The sequence below is a fragment of the Eublepharis macularius genome, chromosome 12 (assembly GCF_028583425.1).
Source record: "Eublepharis macularius isolate TG4126 chromosome 12, MPM_Emac_v1.0, whole genome shotgun sequence".
NCBI lineage: Eukaryota > Metazoa > Chordata > Lepidosauria > Squamata > Eublepharidae > Eublepharis > Eublepharis macularius.
The window spans coordinates 53,285,842-53,300,192 of NC_072801.1; the positions used below are offsets into that span (position 1 = coordinate 53,285,842).

The 14,351-nt window shown below is 40.8% G+C and overlaps 2 protein-coding genes across 2 annotated transcripts; both read right to left on the bottom strand.

Moving 5' to 3' along the window:
- Window positions 1-1,133: 1,133 nt before the first annotated feature.
- Window positions 1,134-2,087, bottom strand: LOC129339385 (olfactory receptor 14I1-like). The gene has a single exon (XM_054993968.1). The coding sequence runs from the start codon at window positions 2,085-2,087 to the stop codon at window positions 1,134-1,136; it is 954 nt and encodes a 317-aa protein (XP_054849943.1).
- An 11,006-nt stretch (window positions 2,088-13,093) lies between these two features.
- On the bottom strand, window positions 13,094-14,044 carry LOC129339387 (olfactory receptor 14I1-like). The gene has a single exon (XM_054993969.1). The coding sequence runs from the start codon at window positions 14,042-14,044 to the stop codon at window positions 13,094-13,096; it is 951 nt and encodes a 316-aa protein (XP_054849944.1).
- Between the last annotated feature and the right edge of the window lie 307 nt (window positions 14,045-14,351).

The window sequence follows — 14,351 nt, forward strand, 5'->3', positions numbered from 1 at the left end:
TTTAAAAGGGGAATTGACAGATTCATGGAGCTAGATAGGTCTATGAATGGACATTAGTGATGTTCAGAGACAGTATACTCTTGAATAACATTGGGGGGGGGGCAAATGTGTGGATAGCTGTGGTTTTACTAAATCATCTGGATGGCCAGCGTGGGAAACTGCACATTGTAATAGAGCAGGGGTCCCTTCCTTTTGGAGCGTATAGACACCTGGAATTCTGATACAGGATAGTAGGTGCAACCACAAAATAGCTGCTGCAGGAGGTGGAACCAACCACACAGAGGAAGCCCAAATACAGGGAGAAGAGTAATTTAAAAATTATACTGGGAAAGAAATGAAGGAGAATAAAACCAACACTGAGATGGCAATTTCTGCTGAAACAATGTTGACCTATCTTCATTCTTACAAAGGGATTTCAAACATAATTCAGAGAGCTTATTGCTTCCTCAGTCTGTAGATACAGTTATATACATGGGGAAAGTGTTTGTAAGGAAGGAAAGCAGTTGTAATCCCCATTAAAATGTATGCTATGGAGCTATGATAGCTTATAATTAGTTAATATTATATGTTAAAAAAATTAAAAGCACATATGCAAGTGAAATAGGAATAACCCCCATTGCATAAAATTACACTTATTTCTTACTCTGCAGGCTGCAAATCTTGGGTACAGGATCCCCTACCCGAATGCTTCCCTGTCAACTAATCTATAGTTCTTCCATTGAGCAGCAATGATTTTTACAGCTGTTGAGAGTATATGGACAATAAGTCCTCTTTATGATGAATTTCTAGTAGGATAGCAATGTTAGTCTATTGTAGCAAAACAAAATAGAAGTTCAGTGTCACCTTAAAGACTAACAGCATTTATTCCAGCATGAGCTTTCATGAGACAGAGCCCACTGTTTCAGATACAATGAAAAGAAGAAACCTCTTTACCTCATTTTTACAGAAAAGTACAGAAAGGCGGGAGGGGGGAATAGGAGGAGTTAAACACCATCTTCATTTTCATACACTAATTTACCTCACCATCAGTTCCAAAATGGGGGGAAGGTTGGGGGTCCTTGCTATATCCTTTATAGGTTTAAAAAATGTCAACGAGAACCACTCACTTCTAGAAAAAATATACAAATCCATTCTCATAGAACGAGTGTGCTTGAGATGATTTTAGAGAAATGTCCCAAATGGAACAGCTTCAATAATGCAGTCTTGATCTCTTTGTTTCTCATGCTATAGATTAATGGATTGAGCAATGGGGAGATTATAGTGTATATCACAGCAAAAACTAAATCTAGATTAGAAGAAGTATTAGAGGGAGGCCTTATATAGGCAAAAATCCCACTGAATACAAGCAGAGATACCACAGTGAGGTGGGGAAGACAGGTGGAGAGGGCTTTCTTCTGTCCCTGCACAGATGGAATTCTGAGCACTGTCGCAAAAATCTTCATGTAGGTCACAGTGATGAAGGTGAAGCATCCTAGCACAGTGCTACAGTTAAGCACAAGAAGGCCAACTTCAATCAAGTACAAGTCAGAGCAGGCAAGCTTCAGTAACTGGGGAATTTCACAGAAAAATTGATTGACCACATTGGAGCAGAAGGTGATTATAAAAGTACCTCCAGTGTGTAGTGTAGCATTAAGAATACCACTAACCCATGCACTGACTGCCATTTGAATGCAGGCTCCTTTGTGCATAATTGTCTCATATTGTAATGGATTGCAGATAGCAATGTATCGATCGTGTGCCATTATTGTGAGCAAGGCAAGATCTGCCGTTGCAAAGAGAAAGAAAAAGAAAACCTGAGCCACACATCCAGGATAAGAGATTGACCTGCTGTTCATGAGGGAATTAGCCATCGCTTTGGGTACCATGACAGAAATGGAACCAATGTCCAGAATAGCTAAGTTCATCAAGAAAAAGTACATAGGCGTGTGCAGGTGATGGTCAGTCGTTACCAAAATAGTGATGAGAAGATTGTTGGCCACGGCTATCAAGTACAATCCTAGGAATGCAAAGAAGTATAAAATCTGTAGGTCATGGACCTCTGTAAATTCCAGGAGCAGAAAAGCAGATGTGGTGGTAACGTTAGGCATTTTGTCCTAAAATACCTTGCTTCTTGTTACCTGTAGGAAAAAGTTATATTAATATTAAAGTTTAAGCAAAAATTCCCACTCTATCAAATACACCTGTGTTGAATGATGTGATATTTACTTATATCCCAGCCTCCTGATCCCAGCAGACTGATCTCCTTTCTGTGCACATACACTTTACAAGCTTGAACAGGAATGACCACACATAGCACAAGGAGAACAGGTGCAGAGTGCTTTTAAATCAGATGCAAATTATGGCAACCTCATGAAATTTCCAAGGCAAGAGACATTCAGAGGTGGCTTGCCAATGCCTGCCTCTGCGTAACCACCCTAGATTTCCTTGGTGGTCTCCCTTCCCAATAGTAATCACGACCAACCCTGCTTATTTTCTGAAATCTGATGAGATCAGGCTAGCCTGATCTATCCACGTCTGAGTTACTTACATACAGTTAATTTGCACACACATAAAACATATGCAGGCAGAAATGAGTGAATATTGAGAGAAACACTATAGGCACATCACCCCACATCTGTACTACTTGATTCTTCACCGAGGTTCTATTTTGTCTGGTACCTTCCCTGCATTGGCTAGCCAGATACTTCTCAAAAACCCATCTGTAGGGCAGGAAGGGAATAAATAGCCTTCCCATCTCCTCCTGAGATATATGCAATGGCATGTTCTATTGGATTTCTTATTGAGTGCATTTTTTAAAACACACTTCCTTCAAGAAGCTAAGAGTGGCATACAAGATTCCCTTCTTCAATGGCTCACATAACTGTGTGATAAACTAGGTCAAGAAAATTAAACTGGATTGAGAAAGATTTTAACCAATACATTTAATGGCAAGTGGAGATCTGAAGCTGGGTCTCCCGTGTCCTAGTCCAGCAATCTAACCACTACATAAAATTGGCTTGCTAACTATGCAGTTTAGTCCTAATATATAACAGCCATCAATAGACCTATATTCCATGAGTTTGTCTAGTCCCATTTTCAAAACAATTATACTCTTGTTGCTAAGAATTAATATGGTCAAAGATGATAACAGCAACTACAACATTTGATTTATATATCATCCTTCAGGACAACTTAATGCCACACTCAGAGCAGTTTACAAAGTGTTTTATTATTATCTTCACAATAATCACCCTGTTAGGTGGGTGGGGCTGAGAGAATTCCAAGAAGCTGTGACTGGCCCAGAGTCACCCAGCTGGCTTCAAACGGAGGAGTGGGGAATCAAACTCAGTTCTCCAGATTAGAATCCTGCTGCTCTTAAACATGACACCAAACTTTATTTTCAACTAACTAACAGAAATTACTTCAAATTAGAATAAAATATTAAATTGTACCTTAAATATCTTGATGGTAGGCTGGCAACAGAGGCAGGCTGAGCAGCTGGATCATAGCCCCTCATGGCAGCTGGTCTTCTTTTGGCTGACGCTTGGTCTTTTGGCTAGCAGTAGCTTCTCTAATAGGCAAGGGAGTGGGGTTGAGCAACTAGATCTTGTTCATCAACTGGTCTTCCCTTAGCTGGCAGCTGGTGTCTGATTATTAAAAGATAAGTTAAATAATGCTAATCCCAATTCAGATCCTTAGAGCCCTTCATTGAATGAATAATCCAGCTACATTCCTATATTTTATTATGTACTTTAACCAATTCTATGAACAGTTCTCTGTCCCATTATTATTTCTTTCTGTAGAGTGTTTGGAGTTTATCAAAACTTTTTGGGGGATGTGAAATTATATCATATTTACTGGATTACCTCAACATAAAATTTCAAATATTGCAAGCACAATGTATGGGTATTGAACACTTTCAGCTTTTTATCTCACTCTCACACAAGTTACCTCCTTACTACAGTCCCCAACTAACACACCATCTGTCCATGAAGATCCCATGAACCCAGCATTGTCTTTGTTAAGATCAAAAGAGAACCCTCCTCCCTTTTCTACCAGGAAAACTGCTGGTTTGGTGCAGTAAAATATTATGCAAACAGGTGAGTCCTACAACAGGAGAATTGGTGAATCCATAGCAGAGAACTCAGTATCTATGCAAAACAGCTACCTACAGGGAGTCAACCCACTGTCTCATATTTGTACACACAAGAAATCCTACCAGCCATTCCCTCACAATAACAAAGAAAACTTTCAGATTAATCAATGCCATGTCAAGTGTTTGTTAGCACCATCACTGACAGTACAGTTAACTTACTGTGGATTGCACCAGATATTTCAGGAGAAATACTAATCCAAAAGGATCTGCAAAAATCAGGAAAAGCAAAAAGAATAAGTTGGGATGCGCTGTATAATCACCTTCCTCTATCACACTGTCACAGATGTTGCAAGTCAAGAAACATTAATCCTCCATTCTGTGTATCTGGGTAGCAAGCTGTTAGGTGTCTGCTATTGGGCCATGTCTGACACCAAATTTTAGCATAATTGCATGTCTCGGAGCAAAAAAAACAGATGTTATGTGGTGCTCTGCTACCACCTCATGCTCTAATTCTGGTTACTAATTTCCTTATATGTACATGATGTGCATGTGCCTATTATAGAACATTCCTCCTCTTTGACTATGGCAGAAATATGATGGATTCAAAGTTGTCATTAAATATTCTATGCATGGTTGTGTGCTAGCTAAAATCTCAAATCTTTGAACAATTTGCCCAGAGGCTGGGAGGTAGAAGTTGTAGCCCTGAGATTTCAGAAAAAGGCCCCAAGCCTTGTACACCTTCAGAGCCTAACTGGAGAATCACATAGTTCATCAACATGCATCCATGGACCTCATTCCCTCTGCATAGAAAAATGACAATATTCTGAAAGACAGTTAGATGAAGAAGAAGAAAAGGTAAAGCTGACAGAAACTTTCTAGACAATGCCACAATAATAAAAAGAAAAAGTCACCAAGACAATTCAAAACTCGTTTAAAGTTAAGAATCAATTTATCTTTTAAAGTTAAAAGTCTATTTCTCCAAATATTATTTCCTAATCATTCTTACAAATCTCTTCTGGAACTTGCTACAATATATGTACCAAATTCCTGTCTAAACTTATCAGAGAAAGGGTCATTGCATGAGAAGATTAATTTAGTCGGTTCTGTCTCCTTGGTAAATTGGTCCCCAAAGTCCCACTTGATGGGAAATACTGATTTCTTCCCCCTCCTGTGCTGATATTTTTGTAACTTTTTTTGAATATATGATTCAAGGCTAAATTTGATAACAGAAACTACTTCTTGCACTATCTCAAATTTATTTCGATCTTTCCAATTCCTGTTTTCAAACAATGTGTCAGAATGTGAAATAAGAAACATTAGAGAGCGAGCTATTGATATAGAACTGATGATATGACTTTTCCCCCTCAAACTGGGAACTGTGTTCTGCATTAATTATGATGTTGTTTTTATTATGTTTTTAAAATGTATTTATAATTTCTGTAACTCACTTTGAGCCCGCTTGCGGGGAGGGCAGGATAGAAGCCTAATAAATGAAATGAAATGGAAAGGCGGTTTTCCATACAACATCAAGGGACCCTACATGAGCATCTGTAGAATTGTAGTACACATAAACACCCAGAGTTGGAGTCAAAAAATAGTTAACCTAGAAAAACATGAGACCTAGTGGGGCACAATGTCTAGAATCTGGGAGAGCCAGGTTTGAATCTCCTCCACAGAAGTTTACTAGGTGATGTATTGTCGAAGGCTTTCACGGCCGGAGAACGATGGTTGTTGGGGGTTTTCCGGGCTGTCTTGCCGTGGTCTTGGCATTGTAGTTCCTGACGTTTCGCCAGCAGCTGTGGCTGGCATCTTCAGAGGTGTAGCACCAAAAGACGGAGATCTCCGTCTTTTGGTGCTACACCTCTGAAGATGCCAGCCACAGCTGCTGGCGAAACGTCAGGAACTACAATGCCAAGACCACGGCAAGACAGCCCGGAAAACCCCCAACAACCATTTACTAGGTGACTTTAGGCCAGTTGAACACTCTCATACTCTCAATCTAGCCTACTTCGTAGGGTTGTTTGTGAGGATAAAATAGAGATGAGGAGGAGGATGCAAGCCACTTTGAACCCTCATTGGGTAGGAAGGTGGGTTAATAATAAATAGATTCATTACTTGAATATTGGATGTACATGCAGAATGCAGTGCAGTTTTTCAGGATTATTTATATCAAATCTTGTAACCTGGACTCTAGGCCTTACCACACCCTACATGCATTACTGAGTCTGAAATACCTGTAGTTTCCCTGTAGTCATAATATAAGTTCTCATCTAATGGAATGTGAGCAACTACGAGGTGAGAAACCTCTGGGCCCTGACATAACCCCAATAGTATCATTGAGTTTACATTTACAGGTCTTCTAAAATGGCATATTTATTTTGCTGTGGATTAGGTCTTCACCTCCACAAATTGATCCTGTTTCGGTGTAGTAGAAACTTAAGCAGGGGTGTCCAAGTACAAATGTCTGCTGGATCATTTTTATTCATATTCCGAATAAGCAGTATAGGACTGGACTGAAGAGAAGAAGCCTGATGCCTCTTATTGTCATGTATGCCCACCTGCAATACATACCATGAGTATGTTGGATGCTACCTAGGAGTCCTCTGACCCTGTGGAGAGTTTTGAGTGCCTTTCCGTGCCTATGATCTGGAAGTTCAGCTCCCCCCCCCCCACACACCATGCTGCACTAATGTTATTTCGTAAGAAGAAAGATGGAGGTTTAAGACTGTGCACCAACTATCGGGGCATTAATGCAGTGTCAAATGCCTACCCTCTCCCTCTCATCAGAGATTTTTTGAGCATGGTGTCTCAAGGAAATCTTTTCAAAATTGGAGTTTAAAGATGCTTACTTCAGGATAAGAATAAGGGAGGGGGACGAATGGAAAACAGCGTTTAACACCCCCTTGGGACAGTTTGAATATGGCTTTCAGGCTCCAAGGGGCCTCGGGGGTCTTTATGAATCTAATCAATGAAACTCTGAACGAGTACCTGTACAAAGGTGTGATTGTTTACACTGATGATGTTTTGATTTATTCAAAAGACTATGTGTCGCTTATACAATTGGTCAGGCAGGTACTAAAAGCCCTACATGATAACCATCTGCCTGTAAAATTGTCTGTGTGAATTTCACAAAAAGGAACTGGACAAAAATGGACCCTGGAAAAACACAAGCAGTATTGCTCCAAGACCAGGAAACAGCTGCAATCATTCCTAGGCTTTGCCCATTTCTACATAAAGAATTTTGCTCAGATCTCTTTGCCCCTCACCAACCTATTAAAAACTAAAAGTAAAGGACCACAAGGAGCTAAGCCAAATGCAAAATTAGCTTGGTCCCAAGAATGCCAAGAGGCTTGTGAACAGTTAAAATGGTTGTTCACCTCAAAACCAGCCCTACAGCACCCAGATGAGAATCATAAGTTCATTGTACAGGTGGACGTGAGTGATGTTGCCATGGGAGGGAGGGGTCTTGTTACAAGCTGATGATGAGGGGAAGCTGCACCCTTGTGCATATGTCTCCAAAAATTTTCTGAAACTGAACACCACTGGGTGATTTGGGACAAAGAGGCTGGCATGGTTAAATTGGTGTTGTCTACTTGGAGGCATTGGCTAGAGGGGGCCAAGGTGCCTTTTAAAGTATGGAATGATCATAAAAATCTATAAGCCTTAAAGACACCATGCAAACTTGATGCCAAGCAGTTGAGATGGGCGGAGTTCTTCTCCAAGTTCAATTTTGTGTCAAAGCACACACACACACACACCCCGGCAAATCTAATTTGCTGGTGGATGCATTGCCATGCATGCCCCAACATGAAAGCCAAAGGGAGGAAGTAGTGGACACTGTTTTCACCATCCCAGCAGGGAGGGGCTGTAGTTACTAGAAGCCAAACCTAATCAGTGAAACAAGACACCATTCCCACAAACTGGGAAGAGAGAGTCTCCAAGGAGACTGAAAAGGAGGGGGGTACTATACCCAAAGATGTGCTGCAAAAAGGCAAATTGGCTGGCTGGTACAAGCAGGAGAAATTGTGCATTCCAGCCAGCCTAAGGGGGGAAGTGTTAAAGCAATGTCATGATTTAATGTTAGCTGGACATTCTGGATATTTGAAAACATTGCAGATAAGCCAAAGGCAATTTTTGTGTCCCGGCACAAGAAGGGAAGTTTCCCAATGTCTCTGCCTGCCAAGTATGCTTAATGCTTAATGGGGGAAAAGAGTGGAGGCAAGCCGCCTGGACTATTGCAGCCCCTGGAAACCCCCTCCTGACCATGGACAGTGGTCTCAATGGACTTTATCACTGATCTTCCCCCCTCAAAGGGAAAAACTGTAATTTTGGTGGTGGTAGATTTGTTTTCCAAACAAGTCCATTTCATCCCCTGCTCCAACATTCCCACAGCAGAGACACTGGCCACCCTTTTTATGCAACACATAGTCGGACTTCACTCATTTCTGGATAAGGTGATTTCAGATCGCAGAGTACAATTTGTTGCCAACTTCAGGCGGGAGCTATTGAAAGTGGTGGGGATTGAGCAAGGGCTCCGCTCCATCTATAACCCCAAGACAGATGGACAAACCGAAAGGGTTAATCAAGTACTGGAACAACTCTTGAGATGTTATATCAATTATCAACAAGACAATTGTGCTGAATTTTTAGTTTTCACTGAATATTGCTATAACAACACCAACCATGCATCCACAGGTGCCTTCTTCTTCATGGTGGCTCACAAATATGAAGACACAACGATGCCCTTTACCCAGACCCCAGAGACCAAGCAACCAGGGGACTTAGGAGAGTGATGGTCTAAACTGACAAAACAATGGAACATAATTAAAAAGACTCTTGAAAACGTCAAAGAGGATTACAAAAATATGCTGATAAGAAAAGATCAGCCCCTTGGAAATTATAAGGGGGAGATTATGTATACATCTCTACTAAACACTTAAGGGGGGAGCAACCATGCAAGAAGCTAGGCTGGAGGTTCTTGTGGCCCTTTCAAGTTATCAGAATCATAAATGAAGTAACAGTAGAAATAAAACTACCCAAGAACTTAAAAAATATCCATTCAGTTTTCCATTTCAGCTTCCTGAAGAAAACTTCCCCTCCTGATAAATGACATCCTGATCCTGGAACTCCCCACCCCCCTCCTCATGGATAGACAACAGCATTACGAAGTTTTGATGAGACCTAGATCGAGAGTGGGGAATGCACATGAATTAATGTTCCTCCAGAAAAGAAAATAGGTTTGTGTAATACCACACAACTCAGTCTGAAGCTTTCTTTAGCCCTCTGAAAGTAGTGGTAGCATACAGGCCATTCTTTGTATGTACAGACCTGGAGATTAGGGAAAGTGGGCCACAGTTTGATACAGGAGTAGATAGGCAAATTAGAGGACAAGACAAGGATGACAAGCCTTCATGGAAATGCTGCAATCACACTTGTAAAAAACATTTCTTTCTGAGAGACATTAAAGCTTTCTTTGATGTTCCACAATAAGGTCTCCTTGTGAGTTGAGGGAATTAGCATGCAAGGAGGGCAGCAAGCAGGGTAACTTAGGGATCTCCACTGATATATATGAGGATTGTCCTGGCTAGAGAACTTTTTTAATGACCAGACAGAGGTTTCAACCAAAAAGGAGGTTTTTATTGAAAATAACAAAGATCAACAGCACAAAAAACACACACAGCACACAATAACAGCTAACTGGAAAACAGTGATGAAGGTTGGATAGAGTTCAAGAGATTGTGTGATAGTTACCATCCAGAAGAGGGCATCTGGGAGAGAGAGAGTTGAGTGGCCTGCACATCAAGGCAGAAGAGCTCGGACAGAGGTTCGAGGGTGGATGCTGGATCCAAAAGCATGCACACAGATATGATAGAAGGGAAGTCCACTTATACTGTGGATCCTACCCAGAGGCAAGATTGTATCTTCTGCCCCAAAACAAAAACTTAATGGATGTTCCCAGGGAGAGGGGGGTAGACAAAGGATTGAAAAGTTGTCTCCAGGGCAATACAAAGAGCTGATGAATTGTCTCCAAAGTGGGACAATGAACCAGCAAACTGTCTCCAGGGTGTGACAATAAACTGGGAAGGTATGCTTACGTCTTCCTGGGTGGAACTAAGGTTATCAATAATGATCAATGATCTGCGAAGTATGAATGGGTAAGGTGATCAGCTTCCTGAATCGCCTAAGAAAAGGAAAGTGATTAAGGGGAGATCGATAAGGTGTGTTGCGGTGTCATGCCCCATGTTTGTACATTCCATCTAATGGCTGGGATCTGTCTTCCATACTTCTGCCTTCTTGGGCAGTAGTTTTAATGTTTCAGAGAAGGAACTTATGGCATAACTATATTCACAAGCCTTCTAATATTGTGAGGGAAAGTCTGACCTCTAACATTGGGATGTAGTCTGTCAGATTTAATTTCTCCAGTAGATGCTTTAGTCCATAAATCAATTCATCTAAGCCATTGAATCTTCTTATGGAATTTGCCATAAAGTTTGCATCTAATCTTGCATTATATCAGGACAAAAAAGGCGCTGAGTATGAGAAGGAGGTTCATTTGAAGTCTGTTCAGTCTTGGCAAGACTCGTAGGAGAAACAAACATTTCACTTAAAGGTGTTGTCTTATTTCATTCATTCAAACACAGCCAGCATGCACTTAACTATAGCAATCATTTGCAACTGGATTTTCCTGTGTGGACAAATTGTGAATAAGTGCTATAGTGCAAAGATAATATATAATATCCAATAATATGTGAATGAAGCCATTGGGGTATTCTGTAGCTTCCCTTTCCATGTGGCTTTTCTAACTCTTGTTACAATTTATGTAAATCACATTATTAAGTGACCTACAATTCCTATCAAAAACAACCCTGTGAAATAGGTTACATTACAAAACAGCAAATTGTTTATGAACCTTCAGGGCAAAAGAAGCATTTGCCATTCAAGAGCTGCTCGTTCTAGCATCCTGCACTTGGTTTCATGACATGGACAATATGAATGTGAGATTTACCCTTGTAATGCTGTTCTCCCCTCCTGAATATAGACTTGCCTCCATCTGCCACCTTCAGCCTTGGTCATCCAGCCAAAGAGAGGGAGGAAGGGGGGGAAGAAACATGCACATCTGGAGGCAATTTTACTCAACTGGGCTTTAGCATGCCCCCAGGGCACTGGAAAATAATGGGAGATAGTACCCCACTAACCCCCAATTCACTCTTTGGCCCCTGAGATCCCAGGCAACCCTACCTTAATTAAAACAAAACAAAACGTATAGTGGTTATTTTCATTCTTCAAAGGCACTCCCAATGAGATCAACACATGACCTACATGAGAAATCTGGATGTGTCAACAAAACACAAACCACCAAACAACAACAATACCAAAATTAACTTCTTCCACACAAAATCATAATGGACAATTCTATTCTAACATTAGTGCTAAACAGTTAGCACTAGTGCTAAACAGTTTGATTCTGAATGGCCCACAATAACCAAACTTCTTCTCATTTTTTAAATTTATTTGCTTTATTTACATCCAACCTTCCTTCTCAATGAGGACTCGTGGCTTATGTCGTTCCCCTCTCCTCCATCTTATCCTCATCACTTGGAGTAGGTTAGGCTGAGAGACAGCGACCAGCCCAAGTCCACTCAGCAAGCTTCTATGGCAGAGAAAGGATTCAAACCTGGATTTCCCAGATCCTAGTCTGACACTCTACCCACCACTCCACTCTGGTGACATGTTAGACATTTTGTTTGTTTGTTTGTTTGTTTAAATTTCTATTCTGCCCTCCCTGCACCATCAGGCTCAGAGCAGATCACATTTATAGACATTAAAATTACAAGCACAATTTAAAACATAATAAATACAGACAGAGGGGAGTTTAGCTTGCCTTCTGTCCCGCTGCACAAAGGACAATCTAAACTCCCCTCTGTCCGGAGATCAGGGGCGGGGCCACCAGCCATGTGACCATTTTCAAGAGGTTCCGGAACTCTGATCCACCATGTTCCAGCTGAAAAAAACCCCTGTATATACCATTTATAAGAACACACTTTTGATCCATAACTGATGCACAGATGAAGTCAAAAATATGTACAATTTTAAAGGGAAAAGTGCAGTTAAACAAAACAGAAACGGGTGCAAATTTTTTTAAAAAGTCATGGATTTGTTTTTCCTAAGGGAGAAATGTAATCAACATGAGGATGTTGAAACTGAATGAGTGAGCATGTGAATATACATGGCCATGTACAACAGAAGGATGAGAGTACATGAAGGTCCCTGGCTGCCCAAATGAAAGTGGAGTTCAGTCCAGTTCTCACATTAAAGGGGTTTCTCTGATTGGAACTGGGAGCTTGGATATAGGTAAGGGCTCTTGCCTTTCCACTCACACCTTTTTCCTATGCCTTAAAGTAGTATTTGCATAACTTTGACGCTCCAGATGGAGTATTGCAAGCACATGCAGCTCTAAAATTATGCAAATAACACCCCAACAAAGCCCTTCTGGCTCAGTAAAAAGCTTCGGGTGGGCAAGACAGAGGCCCTTCCCCACGTTAGCCACACTAAGCCAAATCAGGATTCTGCAGGCTTTAAAAATGTTTCCCACTGCTGCAGTGTAGCTGTGGGGAAAGCGAGCCAGGTCTTGGAATCCAGATGCATCTATTTAAAAATTATGATTCAGTTCAACAGTGGCCAAGTTCTCTAGCTTGTAGCTTGGCTTTGAAAAAAGGTTCATTAGCCTCCGGAACATGACCTCTGGTGAACTGAATCACATTTTCAGTTCTGTTCTCATGATATTCTTTTTAAAATGTTGAGTGTGATCTGATCAGTCTAAATATTGTTTAAACATTAATTTCCTGGAATACTGTGAATGGATTTCAGAGTCTCCCAATAATTTTATCGCATCCTGTGGTAGAATTGGCCTGGAGGAAATTAGATAGCCAGACACAGGGGGATGGATAGATGGATTATAAACCAAGGTTAAAACTCATCACAGAGAAACATTCTTTTAGGGTTGAATGTACCTCACTGTTACGGAATAGTTCTGTTGGCAGAAGCAGAAGAATGCCCAACATTAAAGAGCTTCAACAAAGCAGTCTTGATCTCTTTGTTTCTCATACTATAGATGAAAGGATTGAGCAATGGAGGGAGTATAGCATAAATCACTGCAAAAACAATATCAAGATCAGATAATGTGTTAGCAGGAGGCCTTACATAAGCAAACATTCCAGTGAAAACAAGCAGAGACACGACAGTGAGGTGAGGAAGGCAAGTGGAGAGGGCCTTTTTCTGACCCTGCACTGAAGGGATTCTGAGTACCATTGCAAAGATTTCAATGTATGTTAAAACAATGAAGATAAAGCATCCTAACACTATGGCAACACTAAAAGCCAGTAAGCCAATTTCAACTAAATATAAGTCAGAGCAAGAGAGCTTCAGTAACTGTGGTATTTCACAGAAGAACTGATTGATAATATTGGAGCAGAAGGTGATGGAAAAAGTACCACCAGTGTGCAATGTGCCATAGAGTATACTAGTAATCCATGCACTTACTGCCATCTGAATGCAGGCTCCTTTATGCATAATTGTCTCATATTGCAATGGATTGCAGATAGCTACGTATCGATCATGTGCCATTATAGTTAGAAAGGCAAGATCTGACCCTCCAAAAAGAGGGTAAAAGAACACTTGAGCAGCACATCCAAAATAAGAAATTGACCTGTTGTTCATGAGGGAATTGGCCATTGCTTTGGGTACTGTGACAGAAACCGAACCAAGATCCAGAATGGCCAAGTTCACTAGGAAAAAGTACATGGGAGTGTGGAGGTGATAGTCAAGGGCTACTGCAATGATGATCAGAAGATTCCCAGTCACTGCTGTCAAATATATTGCTAGAAACAAAAAGAAGTGTAAGAGCTGTAGATCTCGGATAGCTGAGAACTCCAAGAGCAAAAACTCAGAGGAAGAGGTAAAGTTGGACATTTGACCTCTGTATTTTGCTGCATGCTACCTGTTGGACAAAACAGAGGAGATTATTTAAAAATCTACTAATATTTATTAACATCTCATCAAGAATTTTTGTTTTAAGAATCCCAGTCTCTCAGGTAATCCACTACTTAAGTAGGAGCTAATAGGAAGCCTTTAGCGTTATCTAGACATTTTGAATAGGGGCAAAACAGGGGAAGAGTTGAGTTCTCAGATGCTACACCCCTCTCCAGTCTTCAGATTTTGATCTGATTTGCGTGCTCAGATGGCAATGCTGAATGAACATAAACTCTGTATGTTCCGT

Coding starts and splice junctions, on each gene's coding strand:
- LOC129339387 (XM_054993969.1), bottom strand. CDS start 14,044: ATGTCCAACTTTACCTCTTCCTCTGAGTTTTTGCTCTTGGAGTTCTCA.
- LOC129339385 (XM_054993968.1), bottom strand. CDS start 2,087: ATGCCTAACGTTACCACCACATCTGCTTTTCTGCTCCTGGAATTTACA.